This window comes from Borostomias antarcticus (assembly GCF_949987555.1).
Source record: "Borostomias antarcticus genome assembly, chromosome: 16".
In the NCBI taxonomy this organism is placed as follows: domain Eukaryota; kingdom Metazoa; phylum Chordata; class Actinopteri; order Stomiiformes; family Stomiidae; genus Borostomias; species Borostomias antarcticus.
The window spans coordinates 3,285,433-3,306,748 of NC_140249.1; the positions used below are offsets into that span (position 1 = coordinate 3,285,433).

Sequence of the window (21,316 nt, forward strand, 5' to 3'; positions counted from 1 at the left end):
CCTCTAACCCCCCAGCCCTGATCAGAGCAGAGTTTCTGACCCCTCTAACCCCCCAGCCCTGATCAGAGCAGAGTTTCTGACCCCTCTAACCCCCCAGCCCTGATCAGAGTTTCTGACCCCTCTAACCCCCCAGCCCTGATCAGAGTTTCTGACCCCTCTAACCCCCCAGCCCTGATCAGAGCAGAGTTTCTGACCCCTCTAACCCCCCAGCCCTGATCAGAGCAGAGTTTCTGACCCCTCTAACCCCCAGCCCTGATCAGAGCAGAGTTTCTGACCCCTCTAACCCCCCAGCCCTGATCAGAGCAGAGTTTCTGACCCCTCTAACCCCCCAGCCCTGATCAGAGCAGAGTTTCTGACCCCTCTAACCCCCCAGCCCTGATCAGAGCAGAGTTTCTGACCCCTCTAACCCCCCAGCCCTGATCAGAGCAGAGTTTCTGACCCCTCTAACCCCCCAGCCCTGATCAGAGTTTCTGACCCCTCTAACCCCCCAGCCCTGATCAGAGCAGAGTTTCTGACCCCTCTAACCCCCCAGCCCTGATCAGAGCAGACTTACAGGGCACCACACAGGGATGTAGGGGACCAGTGCTCCCCCAGGGCTGAGAGGAGGCACAACCTCACATGTCTGTGAAAGAGAGAGGGAATGAATAAGAGACATCAACACACATCCTCTTAGTCTGAGGATGACCTATAAACATAAGATGGAGGTATCTCGTCACAAGAGGGGGGACTATGGTCTATGCTTGGATGATGGAACCAGCTAGTGGTGTTCAGTAGTGTGAATAGTTACCAGAGGGTCCAGAGCTCTCCCAGAAGCTGGGAAGCACAACACTGGAGACTGGGCTGAGGGGGCCTGTATGAGGGAGATCAGAGATTCTATAGCCCTCCTATACAAAATCCTATACCCATCTTTATTTTTTTTGGTAGTATTTTGACACTGCGTTCTCAGGTAAATATGTTCATGAACCCTTTGAAAAACCCAACCCTGATCAGAGCAGACTTACAGGTGACCACGCAGGTAGAGCACACCGGTGGAGGACCAGGCGGCTGGAGAGATGTTCCTCCTCCGTGTCCTGAGTGTAGGAGAACATCAGGCTAGAGGGAGTTTCTGCTGTGAGGCAGTCTAACATGCAACATTCTAGGCCTGTTGTGATTGGCTGTTTTGCGGAGCCTACCAGTGCCAGAACATCCTGCAGGCCCCTCTGTGTGTCCTCAAGTGGAACTATGGGAACATATTAACAGTTATGTTTACTGGTCTTAATTCTGTAAGGTTATTATAGATTTTATAATGGGCCCCTGATAGCAAAAAAAATTAAGTCTCCCTGGAAATAAATATCTCTATTCGCATCACATACTCTCAAGCAATGTCACACAACGATCTAGATGTCGACTGTTAGAACTTTGTGGCCGGTAACAACCCATAGGTGTCCCTTAGATGCTGTATCCCTGTATTGTCCGTTTTATGTACTGAATCATCAAATAAGTGATTTAGTGGGTCTCAGAGAGGCCAGAATATGAATGCTGTCTGGTACATCACCCTGGGCTATTTTTTTTTAGCCCTTTCCTTATAAGTTCATCAGATACAGCCAATGGCATAGTTAGAGAAAGTAAAGCAAAAAGTAACACTAGGCCTATTCAACATTCAGTCGTGTGTGTGTGTGTTCTTTCCACTCTCGGTCTTTTGGAAGGGGAGGTTGGACAATGAGTAGACCTCCCATGTAACATTACCTGATGTTGCTTTACCTCTTATCGACGACGCATCGGGACTTGGATCCCTCGTCTGGTAAAAGTACCGGTAAACGGCCCATGCTGCACCTAGACCAGCAGCGGCGCACAGCAGCGGCCGCTGGCGGATTAGGCGCGATGCTGGGGAAAAGAACACACTCATGAGAAAACCAAGCCAGCACTCTCCAAGACGAAATCAAAATGATATGAATGTTTATTGATTAAAAGTACACACGGTTCTTATATTATGACGTCGTCCAGTATCATTAGCCGTGGTAGTGATGTCATAATGGCACCAGCAGCACTATGCAGAGCAGACGGGTAAAGCTCAACAACACATCTCACCATAGACATGTGGCGCTAAAGCACAATGTTTCACTTGCATCTGATGAGTGGAGGTCTTATACCTCCATGGTGGAGGTGTGGGAGAAAATCATGTTCCTAAATTCCTTTCTTAGCTTATCTTTAAAGCTGAGAAGCTTGCTTGACAAAATTGTCAAGTTTGTGTAGTCTGGACTACAGTACATTTTAGTTCTACATTTTAGTCAATAAACAAGTGTCACACCACATTTGGTTGTCATTATTTGTGCAGAATGTTAAGAGATACTAGCCTATAATATGATAAGATATGCAATAGCTTGATTATGTAGCCTATGTGTAACCCCTCGAATTTCTACTGACCACGCAGACACGTTCTCTCTTGGTTCACGGAGGCACAATAAACAGACCTCAGATCAGTGGGTGGTTGGCTGTACCCTCTGCTCCAGCCCATAGCTCTGTTCTCATAGCAAAAGGGCTTGACGTGATATATTTCACTCCATTATAATACAAAACACATTAACAGACTAATACAAGAATAACGGCGTTACCTGGAGGCACAATAAACAGACATCAGTGGGTGGTTGGCTGTACCCTCTGCTCCAGCACTAACAACATAGGGAAATGTTAGCTATCATATTTCAAACACATCAAATGAATATATACAAGGGCGGGATGTAGCAACGCCACAGCAAGACAGTAGCCAGCAAGCTAGCTAGTAGCTAACGCGGCAACTCACTAATCGATAACCTGAGGGATAAAAATGTCATAAACCAAATGAAATAAAACATATCAGGAAGACCTTATGAACAATATCTGAGTACAGTTTATTATATGTATTTTACTTTGTTAGATTTTACTACTACATAGGACAGGAGCATAATTTATACAGCTCTGTTCTCATAGCAAAAGGGACGAGCAGGGAGGTACCGTATCACACGACTATAACAGAAACCGCCAACTACCACTAGAGGGCACCCCAGGCAACAAAACCAAAGGAACTTGGATTTTGGCGAACTTCACCCATATAATATTTTAACCCTGTTACAAAGTGTAAAAAAAAAAGAAAGGCATTCGTCATTTTCAAGATCTTTTTTTTTAAACAATATTTTATTGAGTTTTCAAAACAGAACATAAGACAGCATATTACAAGTTACAAGGAAAAATAAAGTGATTTGCGTACATGGGTTGCACATGTTCCAGCATATACATTCAGGTTACATCACATACATTAGGTCAAAGGCATTGTCTAGGATTTATTCGTGAAAACAAGGCGGGGGTGCCCTTTCTGTAGCAGGTCAACAACATCATGGGGAAGATAATCAAGGAGGGACTGACAGATATTATAGAAGAAGTTGTCATTCCCCTTCAGTGTAGCACTGAGACGCTCCATAGGAAAGACCTTAAAGGTTTCTTTATACCACTGTGTAACTGTGGGGGTTTCTCCTCAATCCACTGACGCAGGATACATCGCCTTGCTAAGAGCAAGAGTTTACCGATTAAAGTTAACTGTCCAGGGGATAACGAGAATGGCCCTGCAGGTGTATCCAAAATAAATAAGCCTGGATCAAACTTAACTGTCTGATGGAATATGGAGCTGAGCTCCTTGGCAACGTTTTTCCAGTACCTGGATATCAGGGGGCATTGCCAAATACAGTGAAAGTATACAGTGAAAGTAGGTTCCTACATCTTTCTTACGCTTAACACATAAGGGGGAAACCTGGGGATAAATCTTGTTCATTGTGTCGATTTTAACATGGGCTGTGCTCGCGTTCAGACCAAGCACAGTGGGCAGCCAGGTTTCAAAGAACTGTATACGATCTTTAACCTCAAGGCCCTCTTTCAGATTAAGGACACAAATATTGTCCCGTCTGCTCCGGTTCTCCATATCATCCATGCTGTCCACCATTGTCTCGATTTTCTTTTCTGCCTCATCAAGTCTGGCCCTCACATCACTCACGTCATCTTCCACAACCGATACTCGCTGTTCCGCCTCGGTAATGCGCGTGGACTGGGCTTCCAAGGTTGTGGAGATTCTGTCCAGGGTTCCAGAAATTGTAGAAAGCTTTTCTTCCACAATCTTGCTGAAGTCTTGAGTTAACTCGCGTATCAGAGCCTGGGTGTCCATAGCTAATGCATCACTTTTCCCTGGAGAGTTATCAGTTTGGCTAGCTACAGTCTGAGCATGGCTAGATTGAGCGTGATTAGCAACATTGCTAGCAGACAGTGTTCAAGGTTGGAGTTTCGTCTGTTTCGCCTTGTCTGTCATCTTGAGGCACTTCTTTTCTTCACAAAAGTTATAATATCACTATATTAGCGAGAGAAAAAACGAAATGAGTGCATTAAATTGCCGATAATATTAATATAGTCATGTAGGAGCGGGAGATCGGCGAAAACACGACTTTCAGCCAGCCATGGTCACGTGTCCCCTCATTTTCAAGATTTTAATGAATGTTACATTTTGTAGACTGGCACAACCACAGCTGGTTAGCAGCGGCACAGAACTCCTCCTCCGCTGGTCCTTCAGTCATAGTACCGACAGCAGGTGTTATCTGTAGCCTACTGACCTCCAGCCTCTTCACATAGGCCTAATTATTAGATCATGATCCTGAAGGACACTTCAATCAATAATGTTATGTAGAATTAAACAGTTGATGGCAATAAGGATGCTGGGTTGATAGGATGCTTGATGACAAAATATGCTTAATAATCAAAATGATATGAATGTTGAATGGGGGCCCATGTGAAAATGGCCCCCACCCATGAAACATTCAAGTCTCGCCTGAAGTCCCACCTCTTTTCTTTGGCTTTTTGATTCAGTGTGAGCCGTGCTCTACCTATCTATGTGCTTTATTGTCATGTCTACAGCTGGATGTGAATCGTGTCTGTGTGTTTGTATTGTCTCGAGCTCTTGTGTTGTTTTGTCTTGAGTCACTGTGTATTTGCTGTTAACAGTTTTGTGTTTTATAGTTTTTAGTGTCTGATAGTGTTCTCAGTGTGCAGCACTTTGGCAACACTGTGTTATTTAAATGTGCTATAGAAATAAAGTGGATTGGATTGGATAATAAGGATGCCTGATGTCAAATTATGTTTCACACACTAACCAACTCAGCTGGGTGGTTAGCTGTAGCAGGTCCCGGAGAACCCACCCCGTCCTCGGCCAAAAGTCCACCCTACAGTATGGCTCCCGGAAAGGCCCCCTGCCTCCTCATGACTATCTCCTTCCCACTCTGTGTCGTCAGCTGTCCCTATCCAGCCAACCCTACCCATTATTTACCTTTGGCTCTCTGCTTTCTGTTTCCCCACCTCTGCCTTGTGGCATTCTCTATGAGCCTGTTCTGCTAAGTGCTTACTGTGCTTTGTTATATGATTCACTCAAATATCATATTAGAGACTACAGGGATAGCCAACACATAATCATGTATAATGTGAAGTGAAATGCTACGTAATTAACTACAAGAGGCCATAGTCCCAGCACACCAAAATCAACCCACTGATCTCCACTGCACAAGTAGAGTAGTGGTCAGAGCATTGGACACCCACCTAGGAGACCGCGGTTCAAGACCCGGTGGGGATGACTTTATGTTATCATCAGTGTAACTGCTTTAGCCACTGACTGCTACAATTCATGTTATGGAAGCTGCTGCTAGTTGTTGTGAGGTCATGAGCTAACTGGCTATCCCGCTCGTATGGATTATCATTGGAAGCTTTGGAACTCATGTGTCCAGGCACAAGATCTATCTTAATTTATCAGACATTATTTCATGTAATTTAAATTCACAGCTATTTCAGTGGCATGACTAGCTTCCGTCCTAGCAGACCTGAACAGAAACAAGCCAGCCACGCACATAAGCCAGGCTGGACCTGGACTGGTTAGTGTAATCCTGCTAATAAACAAACAAACCAAGAAACGGCTTGTGGACCCGTCCCGTGATTCAGATTGGTTCCAAAATGTAATGGTTTCTAAGTGGGCCCATGCTTCACCCCTCCACCAAGTTTCATGAAAATCAGTCGAGTAGTTCTTGCGTAATCCTGGCCCAAAAAACGAATGGCGGTGAATGGCTGGCCGTGTTTGGGCGGCTCGTGGACCCGCCCCATGATTGGGGTGCATCAGGGGCACTCGGATCAACCAATCCTGACACTTTCCTGTGTTGTTCAGTGTACAGAGCAATGGGCACCCAGGAGAATACTATCAAAGCAAACAGGTGCATGGAATAAACCCTGATGTACTGTCCTGTCTCTGGGCCTGTTTCTGCCATGCGTCAGGTGGGATGGGAATGGCTATTGGAATGTATATGTGCTCAGCTACAGGTTTGTGATAGACGGAGAACTCTTAAAACAACAAGGAACAGATGATTTAATATGCAATAAATGGGGTGAGTCAGGAAGTCAGGTGAGGAGGAAGGGAGTCAGGATTCCAGGGGAGCCAGTTTGTTTGCCTACCAGATCAAGAGAAATGGACAAAAGTGAGAACTATGCAATGGTTAGAACTACAGAGAAGAGCTAAGCAATTGTAGTCGACCTCTCAGACCTCTCTGACGATTTACAGAATGTGTAAAATGATCAGTAGTTTAACAAAATAATGTCAATGATTTCTGAGACACACTGAGCGAGATGATCAGTCAAGCCAAGTGACCCACCAAATTGGTTTGTAATAATCCACCAACCAACGAGAATTACCATCACTTTTGTTCAAACTAAAAACAATGTGTCTAACGATCTGGGTCTGGGTTGTCCGGGTGACGGCGGCGCCCTAGTGCTGACATACCCGCCTGCCTTGCAGCGCGTGCAGCTTATTGGCCACCTGGCGCAGCAGTGGGCGGAGCTTGTCATGAGTTAAAGTACAGTGACACACCAAAGATTGAGTCCTCTTACCGATAGCAGGCGCTCCATCTCAGGGTTGGCGTAGGTAAAGCCAGTGAAAGCTGTCTGGGTCCCTGAGTCCATCACTGTGCCTGTGTGGGAGAGGCGGGGCTCCTCGCCCTCAACGTCCTCCTCAGCATATGGGCAGTCACCAGGGCCTGTCTGTGATTGGCAGAAAAGGGCTGTCAGTAACAAGCAATCAGTAAGCACTACGGTCCCAGTAATATATGTTCTCCTTTCCTTAGAACGTTCAGTGTTCTGATGTTCTGATGTGACTGGAACAAGGTTTGTAATAGATACACTCTTAGTACCAATAAGGAGATGAAGAAAAGTAGTGTTTCATGCAGCCAATCCTTATGCCCAGGTTTAGTTAGATCCCTAGTGTGCCAAAAGCATTGGAGCAGGTGCTCATACTAAAGAGCGCTAGATGACCAGATGCTTATCATACTAATGTTGCTGCCTTTGATATGCATACAACACTCTGCTGACTCATCTAAGAACTGCTGAGCTACTTAGGCACTCATATCATGAGACATTTGTACCGCAAAGACAAATCTAATGTCAGAACACAGAGTTAATAGACACAATAGTTGAATCATGAAGCTGGAGAAACGGGCCGTACCACTTCGGGTTTGAAGGGGGGCTCCAGCTCCCTCCTCTCCAGAGCGGACCAGTCAAGGGTCTGGTAGAATGGGTGTCCCCTGATGTCCCCCACCATTCCCAACCTGAGACTGGGGTCTCGCTCCAACACCTGGGTGGGGGGGAGAGGGGGCTCAGTGATACTCACAAATGTTGCTGACCACTGAATTTCCCTCACATACCATGATGTGTGTGTGTGAATGCTTGACAAACCTTCTGTAGCAGGTCCAGGGCTTCTTGGTTCAAGTCCTTGGGGTACTCGAGAGTGGCCGTCTTGATTAACTCGTACAGCTCCTCATCCTTGTCAGCGTCGAATAGCGGCTCGCCAGCCAGCATGTCGTACAGGATCACCCCGAAGGACCACCAGTCGGCCGAGAAAGTATACGTCGCTTCGAGCAGCATCTGAAGATACACAGAGAAAAGGAGAATCAAGAGAGAGAGAAGGAGAAAGAGAGATAGCATGACGAAAATAGTATTTGGACGTGGGCCCCCTGGTGCCTCACACTCACCTCAGGGGCCATGTAGGGCGCGGTTCCACATATCCCATAGGCTGGGTTCTCCTCACACACGTTCTCTTTGCAGAGGCCAAAGTCCACAATCTTCACGTGTCCGTCGCCGGCCAGCATGATGTTCTCCAGCTTCAGGTCCCTGTGGATGATGCCCTTGGCGTGGAGAAACTGCAGGCCGACTATGACCTCTGCAGAGTAGAAACTGAGAGAGCAGGGAGGTTAACAGCCCATTCTTCATACAACAGGTCCTATAGAAGGGCCTGTATATGACCTGGTGTAGCTCCTGTAAAGGGCCTGTATATGACCTGGTGTAGCTCCTATAAAGGGCCTGTATATGACCTGGTGTAGCATTGGCACTCACGTGGATTCGAAGACGTCAAATCGCTCCTTATCCGACAAGTGGAAAAACAGAGTTCCTCCATTGAGGTACTCCATCACAAAAAACAGGTGCTCCTGGTCACACATTAACACCATTGTCAGTCGTCGTTGTGTGTGTGCTTGTGTCTGTGTGTGCATTTGTGTGTGTGTGTGTGTATGTGTGTGTGTGTGTGTGTGTGTGTGTTTGTGTGTGTGTGAGAGAGAGATGGCGGGACAGGATGGAGTGGTAGGTAGCCCTGTGATAGTTGACCCTGACCAAGGTTGCTGGTTCAAGACCAGGCCAGCCCATTTGGCAATCATTGCCTACCGTTAAGCAAAGTACTTAAACCTAATGCTAGCTCAAACACACTGTAAGTTGCTAAATGCCTATCTAAATGACCAAATAGTAATTGAGAACTGAGGAGGTAAGTCCTACTGTGGTCTGGAAGGACGCGTAGAGGTCGGAGAGGAAGGGGCTCTCCCTGGCCAAGGTCAGGACCCTCTTCTCCACCATGGTGTCCTCCACATTGACCACGTCCTTCTTCAGCGCCTTCAGAGCAAAATACTGCCCACTGCCCTTCAGCTCTGCCAGCAGGACCTGAGCACCCGGGAGAGGGACGCCCAGCGGGTCACATCTACCAGCCAAGCGCTTATTCACTAGATACTCTTTACTCCTGGGAATACACTTCCCTATATTGAAAGCACATCACGTTTAAGAAGCCCCTACACCACCACCCCCACCCCAATCTTTATGAGTGCCTTGTGTTGGTAGCAAGAGAGGACCAGTGGTGTGGTGTGGTGCTGACCTTGCCAAAGGCGCCCTTGCCCAGCACTTTGCAGAGGGCAAGTCTGTCGAGCGTGAGCCGCACTTGGTGGTTGTTGCAGGCAGGGGCAGGAGCAGGCTCACCAGAGCTATGAGCTAAACACATACAAGTACACACACACACAGGAAGTATGTAAATAAACCTAACACATAAATACAATTGAATGTCTGGGATACCTACATGCAACAACACAGAGCTATGCCTGAATCCTCTTAAAAGGGTTATTTGAATGTAGCACCAAGGGTGCAGTAGGTCCTCACCAGAGAGCTCCTCCCAGGGAGACGTCTGGGTCTGCGCCTCCGGCTGCAAAGGGACCCAAAAAATCACCCCGAATTCAAACATTTTATTTTTCACAACAGGCCATAAGTTACCCAAATGGGACAGCCTATGGCAAAAAAGAGAACCATGGGTTCCATTTTTGAGTACCCTTCTTGAAAACAATGACAGGATTTCCCTTTACAAAGCTATTTGTCAATGTTTCTTAAGATTGGAATTACCAAACGGTGTCATTTTCCAGAATATAACGTTGTTATATAACGTAAGTTTCTGACTCTAACCCCCAGCCCTGATCAGAGCAGAGTTTCTGACCCCTCTAACCCCCCAGCCCTGATCAGAGCAGAGTTTCTGACCCCTCTAACCCCCAGCCCTGATCAGAGCAGAGTTTCTGACCCCTCTAACCCCCCAGCCCTGATCAGAGCAGAGTTTCTGACCCCTCTAACCCCCAGCCCTGATCAGAGCAGAGTTTCTGACCCCTCTAACCCCCAGCCCTGATCAGAGCAGACTTACAGGGCACCACACAGGGATGTAGGGGACCAGTGCTCCCCCAGCGCTGAGAGGAGGCACAACCTCAGATGTCTGTGAAAGAGAGAGGGAATGAATTAGAGACATCAACATACATCTTCTTAGTCTGAGGATGACCTATAAACATAAGATTGAGGTATCTCGTCACAAGAGGGGGGACTATGGTCTATGCTTGGATGATGGAACCAGCTAGTGGTGTTCAGTAGTGTGAATAGTTACCAGAGGGTCCAGAGCTCTCCCAGCAGCTGGGAAGCACAACACTGGAGACTGGGCTGAGGGGGCCTGTATGAGGGAGATCAGAGATTCTATAGCCCTCCTATACAAATCCTATACCCATCTTTATTTTTTTTGGTAGTATTTTGACACTGCGTTCTCAGGTAAATATGTTCATGAACCCTTTGAAAAACCCCAACCCTGATCAGAGCAGACTTACAGGTGACCACGCAGGTAGAGCACACCGGTGGAGGACCAGGCGGCTGGAGAGATGTTCCTCCTCTGTGTCCTGAGTGTAGAGAACATCAGGCTAGAGGGAGTTTCTGCTGTGAGGCAGTCTAACATGCAACATTCTAGGCCTGTTGTGATTGGCTGTTTTGCGGAGCCTACCAGTGCCAGAACATCCTGCAGGCCCCTCTGTGTGTCCTCAAGTGGAACTATGGGAACATATTAACAGTTATGTTTACTGGTCTTAATTCTGTAAGGTAATTATAGATTTTATAATGGGCCCCTGATAGCAAAGAAAATTAAGTCTCCCTGGAAATAAATATCTCTATTCGCATCACATACTCTCAAGCATGTCACACAACGATCTAGATGTCGACTGTTAGAACTTTGTGGCCGGTAACAACCCATAGGTGTCCCTTAGATGCTGTATCCCTGTATTGTCCGTTTTATGTACTGAATCATCAAATAAGTGATTTAGTGGGTCTCAGAGAGGCCAGAATATGAATGCTGTCTGGTACATCACCCTGGGCTAATTTTTTTTTAGCCCTTTCCTTATAAGTTCATCAGATACAGCCAATGGCATAGTTAGAGAAAGTAAAGCAAAAAGTAACACTAGGCCTATTCAACATTCAGTCGTGTGTGTGTGTGTGTTCTTTCCACTCTCGGTCTTTTGGAAGGGGAGGTTGGACAATGAGTAGACCTCCCATGTAACATGACCTGATGTTGCTTTACCTCTTATCGACGACGCATCGGGACTTGGATCCCTCGTCTGGTAAAAGTACCGGTAAACGGCCCATGCTGCACCTAGACCAGCAGCGGCGCACAGCAGCGGCCGCTGGCGGATTAGGCGCGATGCTGGGGAAAATAACACACTCATGATAAAACCAAGCCAGCACTCTCCAAGACGAAATCAAAATGATATGAATGTTTATTGATTAAAAGTACACACGGTTCTTATATTATGACGTCGTCCAGTATCATTAGCCGTGGTAGTGATGTCATAATGGCCCCAGCAGCACTATGCAGAGCAGACGGGTAAAGCTCAACAACACATCTCACCATAGACATGTGGCGCTAAAGCACAATGTTTCACTTGCATCTGATGAGTGGAGGTCTTATACCTCCATGGTGGAGGTGTGGGAGAAAACCATGTTCCTAAATTCCTTAATCGAGCCAACTTTTTTCTGTGTTTTTTCCACTGCAAACTTTTCCATCCCTTCCAAACTTGGTCAAAGCCACATTGTCTTAATCCAGCCCTAGGCACAACTAACTCTGAGCAAGTTATGTTAACTTCAAGGAATCTTAAACCTCATCTCAAGCCTTCACATTCAATAATGTCTAAATATAGGCCTACTGTATACTACTGTATTAATGACAGGGAAATAAATAAGCCGACAGTTACTTCAGCATAGTAACCTATAGGAGTCGGACTACTGTCCTCGTTATTTCTGCAGATTTCGTTAAACGAACAATGGCGGTGATCCGAAACGAGTAGCCTACAAAGGGCCTGGGCTCATGGAGGTATCATATAAACTGGGCTCAGCCCAGGTTCTTCTTCTTCACCGTGTGCTGTGCAAATCCACTGAATGACAGTTAAAGTTGTTTAATTTACTATGCACTAAACAAGATGTATGCACTAAACAAAATGTATTAAAAGAAAGCTGTTTCCAATCTCTAAATTCACTTTCAGTTTTTGCACAAAAGAAATGTGTTTTAATCATACATTATTATAAAAATGTAGGGACCCTTGGTAGACTGGAGACTCGGCAGAGTAACGCCAAAAATATTTTGAAAATTGAAATTACTTTCAAGGAGAAATATAACAGATATAAAAGGCTATTTGGCTGATTTGAATGTACCCTATCATTATGGCGATGGTCACTAACCAAACCAAATAAGAATGTGTATGCTGGCCCTTTAAGAGTGGTCACGCTGCCTGCTGCCAGCCCCCAATGGATGGATACGTAAAAGAGGAAAGCGCTGTCGTTACATGTACTGATGTAGACTAGCCTACTCTTCCAGGGAAGCTGCAAGTGAAGGCGAAGACGTCTAGACCACGAATAACTACGTTGATTCCATTAATCGGTATTATAGGCCTATAAGTAGTGCAGGCGACACTCCGAAGGGGGGATGTGTGGGTCTGTGTAGAGCAGGCGAGCAAGGATGGCCGCGGACGTGCATAAAACAATCGCCGGGAGAAAGAATGTGACGCCCCCGGAGAAAGAGCATCTTGTCCAATCTCAAGATGGTGAACTTCCGTCTGGAAGGAGTAAGAGGAGATCGTGGATCACCGGGGCAATCTCATCAACATTGTTGATGATCATTATTGTTCCCGCCCTTGCCTTTTGCTACAAATATTATCAGGACGCACAGCTTCTCAAACGTCACGTAAGGATCACAATTGGCACTGGGTGTCTGGGATGAAGTTGGTGGTGTAACACTTACATGGCTTGGTATAACTCTGTTTATCTTAGTTGTAGGATAAATAAAATTATAGCAAAGAGTGTTTATATAGGCTGCTATCTGTCCATATTTCTTATAGCCTAGAATTAGGACAAGTTTCCAACTAATGTGGAATGTTCTATGTACTTCTTTGTTTTAGTATGTATCAAGTCTTATATGTGCCACGTATTGTAAATTAGCATGGCAACAATTAACACAGACATTCTACCCCTTCAGCAATTTTCACCCCCATTCCTTTTATTAGGGGGCTGGAAATTCGCCCCAGCTGGTAACACAACTCAACCCCCCACTTAAAGTAGCGTTTGTTTGGCTCTTAAAGTTGTTCTCGTACGTCCTCCATTGAGCCAGCCCTGTGCGCACGCAAACAATGTGTCCTGGGAGCTAGTATGACCTCAAGACTTGAATCAGGAATCCAACGTGCCTTTGCCACCTCTATATTAAATTAGAGTACCCTTACAATTCTATGCATTCCCATTCTGGCAGTTTGTTCAAGGGCCCTTGATTCAGACCATCGTTTAACATTGAAAACTATAGATCTTGTTATATACCCCCTGTGTATATATACCACTTGCACACGACCGCTAATTGTTCCACATACTGTACCTTAACGAACGGCGCACACATTGCACACACTGTACATAACACCGCTCATCCACCACACTACACTCTGCACACACTGTACACACACTCACCACATCCCATTCTGTATATAATACACAAATTGCATTTGCACCTCAACTGTTTTTAACAGTATATCGTAATTGTACATTGCACTGTACTTTGTTCGCACTGTATTTTGTATTTGCACTGTTGTGCACTGTCATGTCTTTGCACTGTCCTGTCCTGCACCCTGTCCTATGTCGTCTACAACAGCGTGTGTCTTAACCCTAGTCACATTCCTAGTATGTGTAAACCATATACATGGCTAATAAACAGATCCTGAATCTTGATATGTTAGTCTGTGAACTTCAAAACACTTGCATTTGGTTGTCATTGCTTGCTGCCCCAGTTTGGATCATGTTGGTGCTCACGCCATTGAAATGTACTGGAGTGTGTGAGCTGCCGGCACAATAAGGAGCTCCTCTTGTATGTTTCCCCTACAGGAGGTGGGTTTGAAGACCCTGGGCGCCGAGGGTCTCTTCCTCTTCTCCTCGTTGGACACCGACCACAACCTTTTCCTCAGCCCCGAGGAGTTCAAACCTATCGCAGAGAAACTCACAGGTTTGGTTCCAACCCCACCACCACCACACTCTGGGTTATATTGAGAAAATATTGAAACAGTATGTACAGAATCCAATCCAAGTTAAGGAGGCAGATGTATCTACCTAAGCATACAGACACATTACATTACATTAGTCATTTAGCAGATGCTTTTATCCAAAGCGACTTACGGTACAATATTTACATTTAACACACACACACACACACACACACACACACACACACACACACACACACAGATTTAAGACTTCTTCATGCATAATCTTCACACACACACACACACACACTATATTCACTCAGTTCATGACCTCTCTCCTCCTGCAGGGGTCGTACCTCCTGCTGATTTTGAGGAGGAAGGGCCTGTTGACCCCAACGGTGAGACCCTGACCCTGGAGGCCAAGATGCAGCCTCTGCTGCTGGACACCATGACCAAGAGCAAAGATGGCTTCCTAGGGGTGAGGCTGGGCCTGACCTTTTAGCTGGGTGTTTCTCCGTCTGGGGGATGAGACTGGGCCTATCCTAGAGTAGTGAGGTGATGACTGATCACTCTGGCTTGGCGCCCTGGGGAGGGGAGGTCTAGGAACACGGGGTCGGACACAAGCCTGGCTGAATGTAATGACTGGGATCTCTGTTTTTTTGCTTCCCTCTGGAATATGTAGGGGTGGGACGTCTGCTCACCTCCCTTGTTCTCTGTAAAGCGCATTGTGTTGCCTCTGGGTATGAAATGCGCTATACAAATAAAGCTTTGATTGATTGATTGATTGATCTCCTCTACCTGGGAGATGCTGTGGAATGAGTGGTATGCAAGCCAGTCGAAGAACGTCTGAGGGTTGTAATTTTATTACTTCAAACACTCTTTGAACTTGACTCTTTAAGTGTATTTAAGGATCACCTACGAAGATGTCCCTGAGAGGAATGTTAGTAATTGTTGGTAAATAAGGAAGACACGGTGTACAAGAAGACATTTGTTTTCATCCATGACGCGAGGAGGAACATTTAACCCTTCCAGAACCAGATGTCAGTAGTTGGTTCAGCCAGGCTGCAATTCCTCCCTGCTCAATTCGGCGTGAACATTCTCTGTCATTTCCTGGTTGACTGCAACATACCGTATATGTCATGGACCTCAGCAGTCCCAGAAGTCACAGCAGTGTTTCCCCCTGTCCTCCAGGTTACCCGCAGTTCCCTGAGTGGCCTGCAGGCGTGGCGGAGCCCGGCGGTGCCCTCCTCCCCCTTCTTTGCCAGCCAGTTCAGGGCCCTCCTGCCCCCCAAGGGGAAGGAGCAGGTGGGGGACACCTGGTGGGTGGTCTCCAGCGACCTCAACATCTTCACAGGGTACCTGCCCAACAACCGCTACCACGCTCCCGCACCGCGAGGCAAAGAGGTAGCGGACGCTCCGGGATACCGTGTTTGATATGTTTCAGCTCCGCTGTGCTCCTCGGACAGGCGTTCCCCTACTCACGCTCAGCGGTCGAATTCGATCACGTTGCGTTTACTTCTAGTGAATTCCATAGCGGTGACCTCAGTGACAGCGCACACGCGCTCTCCCATGAACGCAGAAGTAATTCTTTATGCGCTACCGTCGATAAATACACGACGTCATCCTCTGTGTGTGGTAGCTTGTGGTGATGAAAGGGATGAGTGACCGATGTCATCCTCTCAGGTGCTCATCCACTCTCTGCTGAGCATGTTCCACCCCCGGCCCTTCGTCAAGTCGCGCTTCGCCCCGCAGGGCGCCGTGGCGTGCGTCCGCGCCAGCAGCGACTTCTACTACCACATCGTCTTCAGGTGAGCAGAAGACCGGGCGCAGACCTCCTCCTCTGGGTCTGGATGCTCTGTGAAGTGTTTGAGTTGACTTCTCACGTAGAGATTTAAATGGTGTTCAACTAACAGAAGCACCCTCACACCGTCTTCACTTGCTCAATGGAATCCGTTTAATATACACGTTTCAGTCTGTGACCTTCCTCAGGAGTACCTGAAGAATACCTGCGGTGCGTTCAAATTCAGCGAACGTTTGCGAACGTTGGCAAACTATTTTCCGTTAGCTTTGTGTTCGCCGCAAACGTTTGCTAACAGAAGCTAACAGTCTGGAGAGGTAGTTCGCCAGTAACGGAACGAGGATCACAATGGACCCAGTCTTACTGGAGATGTGCTCCCAGATGGGGATTGTTGCGTTTCTATGAACTATTTGGACCGTTCATTAAAAGTCGTCAAATGTGACCGTTTGGAGAAAACATGTTTGCGGCGAACGTTCGCCTCTGTTCGCTGAATTTGAACGCAGCCCAGATATACCTGAAGAAGGTCCCAGACTGAAACGTTGTGTATATTAAACGGATTCCATTGAGCAAGTGAACACGGTGTGTGGGTGCTTCTGTCTGCCTTTTTATACCTTCTCTGCACGTGTCACTGAGACTACATCCAGGTGTGCAAGAGACTCTTTATCAATAGTGTTTACCTACAAACCTACAAAGTGTAATAGTGTTTAACTACAAATATGGACTTATACATTTATTCTATGCGTAGAAGAATAAGGGCCTCTGACCTCTGTTGTTCTCCTCAGGATCCACGCAGAGTTCCAGCTGAACGATGTGCCGGACTTCCCTTTCTGGTTCACTCCCGGTCAGTTCACCGGTCACGTCATCCTGTCCCGCGACGCCTCGCACGTCCGCGACTTCCGCCTCTATGTGCCCAACGACAGGTCTGGGAAGAGCATCGGACACACACACACACACACACACACACAGAGACACACACACACACACACACACATGCTTCAGTTACCTATGAAGGCCTCTGAGTGGTATCTGTGCCCTGGTGTCCTCTGGTCTGCCAGGTCTCTGAACGTGGACATGGAGTGGCTCTACGGAGCCAGTGAGAGCAGCAACATGGAGGTGGACATCGGCTTCCTGCCACAGGTACCGTACCACACACACAACCCCGCTACAGGTACCACACACATCCTGCTACAGGTACCACACACACATCCTGCTACAGGTACCACACACACATCCTGCTACAGGTACCACACACACATCCTGCCACAGGTACCACAAACACAACCCGGCTACAGGTACCACACACACATCCTGCTACAGGTACCACACACACATCCTGCTACAGGTACCACACACACATCCCTGCTCTCAGGGTGATGTTGTGTTGATCTGAACAATCTCCCATCAATTTTGTTCTGTAGAATTATGCTTAGTCATGGTCCTTTGTCTCTTTATCTCTCTCTTTTCTATTATGTGTGTGTCTGTGCGTGCGCACGTGTCTGTGTGTCTGCGTGTGCATGCGTGTGTGCCTGTGCCTGTGTGTGTGTACGTGTGTCTGTCTGTGTGTGTATGTGCGTGTGTGTGTGTGTTCAGATGGAGCTCCAGTCCTCTGGACCCTCCACCCCCTCCTTCATCCAGGATGAGGAAGGGAACATCCTGGACAGCCGGGGGGACGGCAGCGACCCCGTCCACTTCGTGTTCGAGGAGATCCACTGGACCTCTGAGATCAGCCAGGAGGAGGCTGCTCAGCACATAGGGGTCACGTTCTACCCCTTCAAAAAGGTACGTCCATCAACCTGCTTACCGTGAGTCCTACTGTATGGGGTCAAGTCTGATTCGAAACAAACGTATTATTATTTTGATATATTTGATGTAGAACTTGCGCTTGTGTTGACCTTTACTGTACGTGATAGTACTGCTATGTTGACCTTTAGTGTACATGATGGTACTTTTATGTTGACCTTTACTGTACATGATACAGTTATGTTGACCTTTAGTGTACATGATAGTACTGCTATGTTGACCTTTGGTGTACATGATAGTACTGCTATGTTGACCTTTGGTGTACATGATAGTACTGCTATGTTGACCTTTAGTGTACATGATGGTACTTTTATGTTGACCTTTACTGTACATGATACTGTTATGTTGACCTTTACTGTACATGATAGTACTGCTATGTTGACCTTTACTGTACATGATACTGTTATGTTGACCTTTACTGTACATGATAGTACTGCTATGTGCCATAACCTGTAGAATGAACCCAGTGGTCCCTCTCCTCCTGTCCACAGGTGTCCTACCTGCCTTTCTCCCAGGCGTTCCAGCGGGCCCAGGCCGAGCAGAAGCTGGTGCACTCCATCCTCCTGTGGGGGGCGCTAGACGACCAGTCCTGCTGAGGTGAGACGCCTCGCCTGGGAGCCTCTGCACGCGGCGGCGGGGGGGGGGGGGGGGGGGGTTTATGGACTGGGTTATGGACCTATGACAAGTTAGTGGCGGTGAAAACGTGTCCTTTAACCCTGAATGGGGAGCAGGTGAAATGGGGCCTATGGGCCTCTGGGTGAGCACTGCAGTTAGTTCCAGTACCTACTGGGTTACTGGTCTGTTTTGGAACTAACCCTGAACGCTGAGAAATGTATCTGAATACCCCATGGCTTGTGTGTCTTAACTTGGGTGTTATCTGACTCTTTGCCCTCTTCCACTCTCCTCCTCCCTCCTCCTCTCCTCCTCCCTCCTCCTCTCTTCCACTCTCCTCCTCCCTCTTCCACTCTCCTCCTCCCTCCTCCTCTCTCTTCCTCCCTCCTCCTCTCTCTTCCACTCTCCTCCTCCCTCCTCCTCTCTTCTCCTCTCTCTTCCACTCTCCTCCACTCTCCTCCTCCCTCCTCCTCTCTCTTCCACTGTCCTCCTCCCCGCAGGTTCGGGGCGGACTCTCCGGGAGACGGTCCTGGAAAGTTCGCCCGTCCTGGCCCTGCTCAACCAGAGCTTCATCAGCAGCTGGTCCCTGGTCAAGGAGCTAGAGGACCTGCAGGTGAGCGGCTCTGTGAGCGGCAGGGTGACTGACCCAGAGGGCCTGTAGGAGGGGCAGGGTGACTGACCCAGAGGGCCTGGAGGAGGGGCAGGGTGACTGACCCAGAGGGCCTGTAGGAGGGGCAGGGTGACTGACCCAGAGGGCCTGTAGGAGGGGCAGGGTGACTGACCCAGAGGGCCTGTAGGAGGGGCAGGGTGACTGACCCAGAGGGCCTGTAGGAGGGGCAGGGTGACTGACCCAGAGGGCCTGTAGTTGAGCAGCAGGGACAGCTCTAGGAGGATGTGTTCGGGTGGGCAGTCGAAATGTTGGGGTTTGTTTTGAATCTCAGAGATGAGTGCAGTGCCCGACCTCGCACCCTTCCTGAGCTGTTCCTGGTGAGCGATGACAAGACTAACTAACCCAGGAGTCCAGGACCAGGTGAAATCTCAAAACCCCCTCCTTGATTCCTCACACCCCAAGACCCCCGCAAGGAAAGGGTTTGAGATTTCAACCACGTTGTCTTTCTCATGGAAACGTAGACGGCAAAGACAGTCGTGTCTTGTCGTCCCGTCACTAAAACCTGATACTCTTACGATGTTAATGTCCCTTTCCCCTGTTGCGTTCCTCCCAGTCTGATGAGGACAACCCCGTGTTGAGTCAGCGGGCTCGCCTGCACCTGGAGAAGTACAACTTCCCCGTCGAGATGATGGTGGCACTGCCCAACGGCACCGTCGTAAGTCCTCACCACTTCACGTGACCTCAACCACTTCACCGAAAATTAGATCAATTAAATTAATTTTAAATTAATTTTTCCATTTCGTAAAATGGACTTTGATTAAATTGATTGATTAATTACGCCAACTGACTAGAGATGATCCATAGTGGGAAATCCCACGCAATTATGTCTGGCGTCTCGTTCCTCAAACTCATTTCAGGAAGTTGGCGATAAGGTTTAGAGATAACGACTGTAATCTCTGCTGCCATGACGATAGGTCCACCACATCAACGCCAACTACTTCCTGGACCAGACGTCCATGAAGCCCGAGGAGGACGGGGCTTCGTTCAGCTTCTCCGGGGGGTTCGAGGACCCCTCCACCGCCACCTACATCAACTTTCTCAAGGAAGGCCTGGAGAAAGCCAAGGAGTACCAGGCACAATAAAGAGAGTGTGTGTGTGTGTGTGTGTGTGTGTGTGTGTGTGTGTGTGTGTGTGTGTGTGTGTGTGTGTGAGAGAGAGCCCATGTCTGTGTGCACGTGTGTGTGAGTGAATGTGTGTGTGTGTGTATGTACGCGTGCACCTGTGTGTGTGAGCCCGTGTGTGTGTGAGATAGAGAAATGAAAGGAAATTCTGGTAATCTAATGACAATGCTTCAACCATCTATTTCTTATAGCGCTGGCAGCTGATGACTTTTGCCTTCACTTCTTCCACGTAGCTCTCAAAGTCTTCACTTCTTCCATGTACCTGTAACTCTCTGAGTAATACTAGTTCTTTATAAAACCCTGACTACCTTTCTAGCCTGGAAGGCATCTTTGTAATAAATATAGCCCTGGTCCAAGTTGGTATATTCACGTTATTCAGGGTTATACCCCAGTATACCACACTGCCAGGAACCATTCATTGCGCCATAGACTTTTTTCACTCAGTCCACATTACCGCATCTACAGACAATATTATTTTGTTACTCAACCAAAGTGAAGACATTTTTCAAAAGGTGTAAGCCTTTTCTCCGAGGTGGCTACAGTTGTAGCCCCCCCACCATTTATATATAAAGCAACATTTTGCACTTAAATAGCACATATCCACCGATGTCCACTAGCCTGGCTTCACCACCCTGATCACATGATCTCACATGCCGTTTCTCTGTGGTGGAGAGAGATCACGTGATCAGGGTCGCGAAGAAGCCAGGCTAGTGGACATCGGTGGATATGTGCTATTTAAGTGCTAAAAGTGATTTTTTTAATATAAAAGGTGGGGGGCTACATCTGTAGCCTCCTCAGCGAAAATACTTTCATATTTCGAAAAATATCTTCACTTTGGTGAGGTAACGAAAGTAGATGCGGTAATGTAGACCGAATGAAAAAAATGAATGGTCCCTGGCAGTGCGGTATACCGGGGAATAGTTTAGCAACCTGGACCAGGGCTATACTAAGCATAAGTTGTGTATTTTATTGAACCCACACACCTTTAGAGTTAGCTGTACCTGTTGCCTCTCAACACCAGACTAATACCAAAAACAGGTCCAACGGCACCACAATGTGTTATTGTATTTCATGTCTTGGCTTAGCTGTGTGCAATATGTACAGCCTGGACCACAGTTCATGTGCTTTTGACTTCTGTTGTTGCTGGTGGCACCGGGAGCTGGAGCAGGTGGCGTTGTTC

General features: G+C 47.5%; 1 protein-coding gene across 1 annotated transcript; it reads left to right on the forward strand.

The window, feature by feature from the left end:
• Positions 1-12,737: 12,737 nt before the first annotated feature.
• Positions 12,738-20,097, forward strand: selenon (selenoprotein N; the record flags this gene model as incomplete). Its single annotated transcript, XM_084451478.1, has 12 exons — positions 12,738-12,862; positions 14,041-14,158; positions 14,483-14,613; positions 15,327-15,539; positions 15,819-15,943; positions 16,716-16,853; positions 16,989-17,070; positions 17,524-17,712; positions 18,225-18,330; positions 18,846-18,958; positions 19,569-19,670; positions 19,930-20,097. The coding sequence occupies exons 1-12, from the start codon at positions 12,791-12,793 to the stop codon at positions 20,095-20,097; spliced, it is 1,557 nt and encodes a 518-aa protein (XP_084307604.1). The 5' UTR covers positions 12,738-12,790.
• Between the last annotated feature and the right edge of the window lie 1,219 nt (positions 20,098-21,316).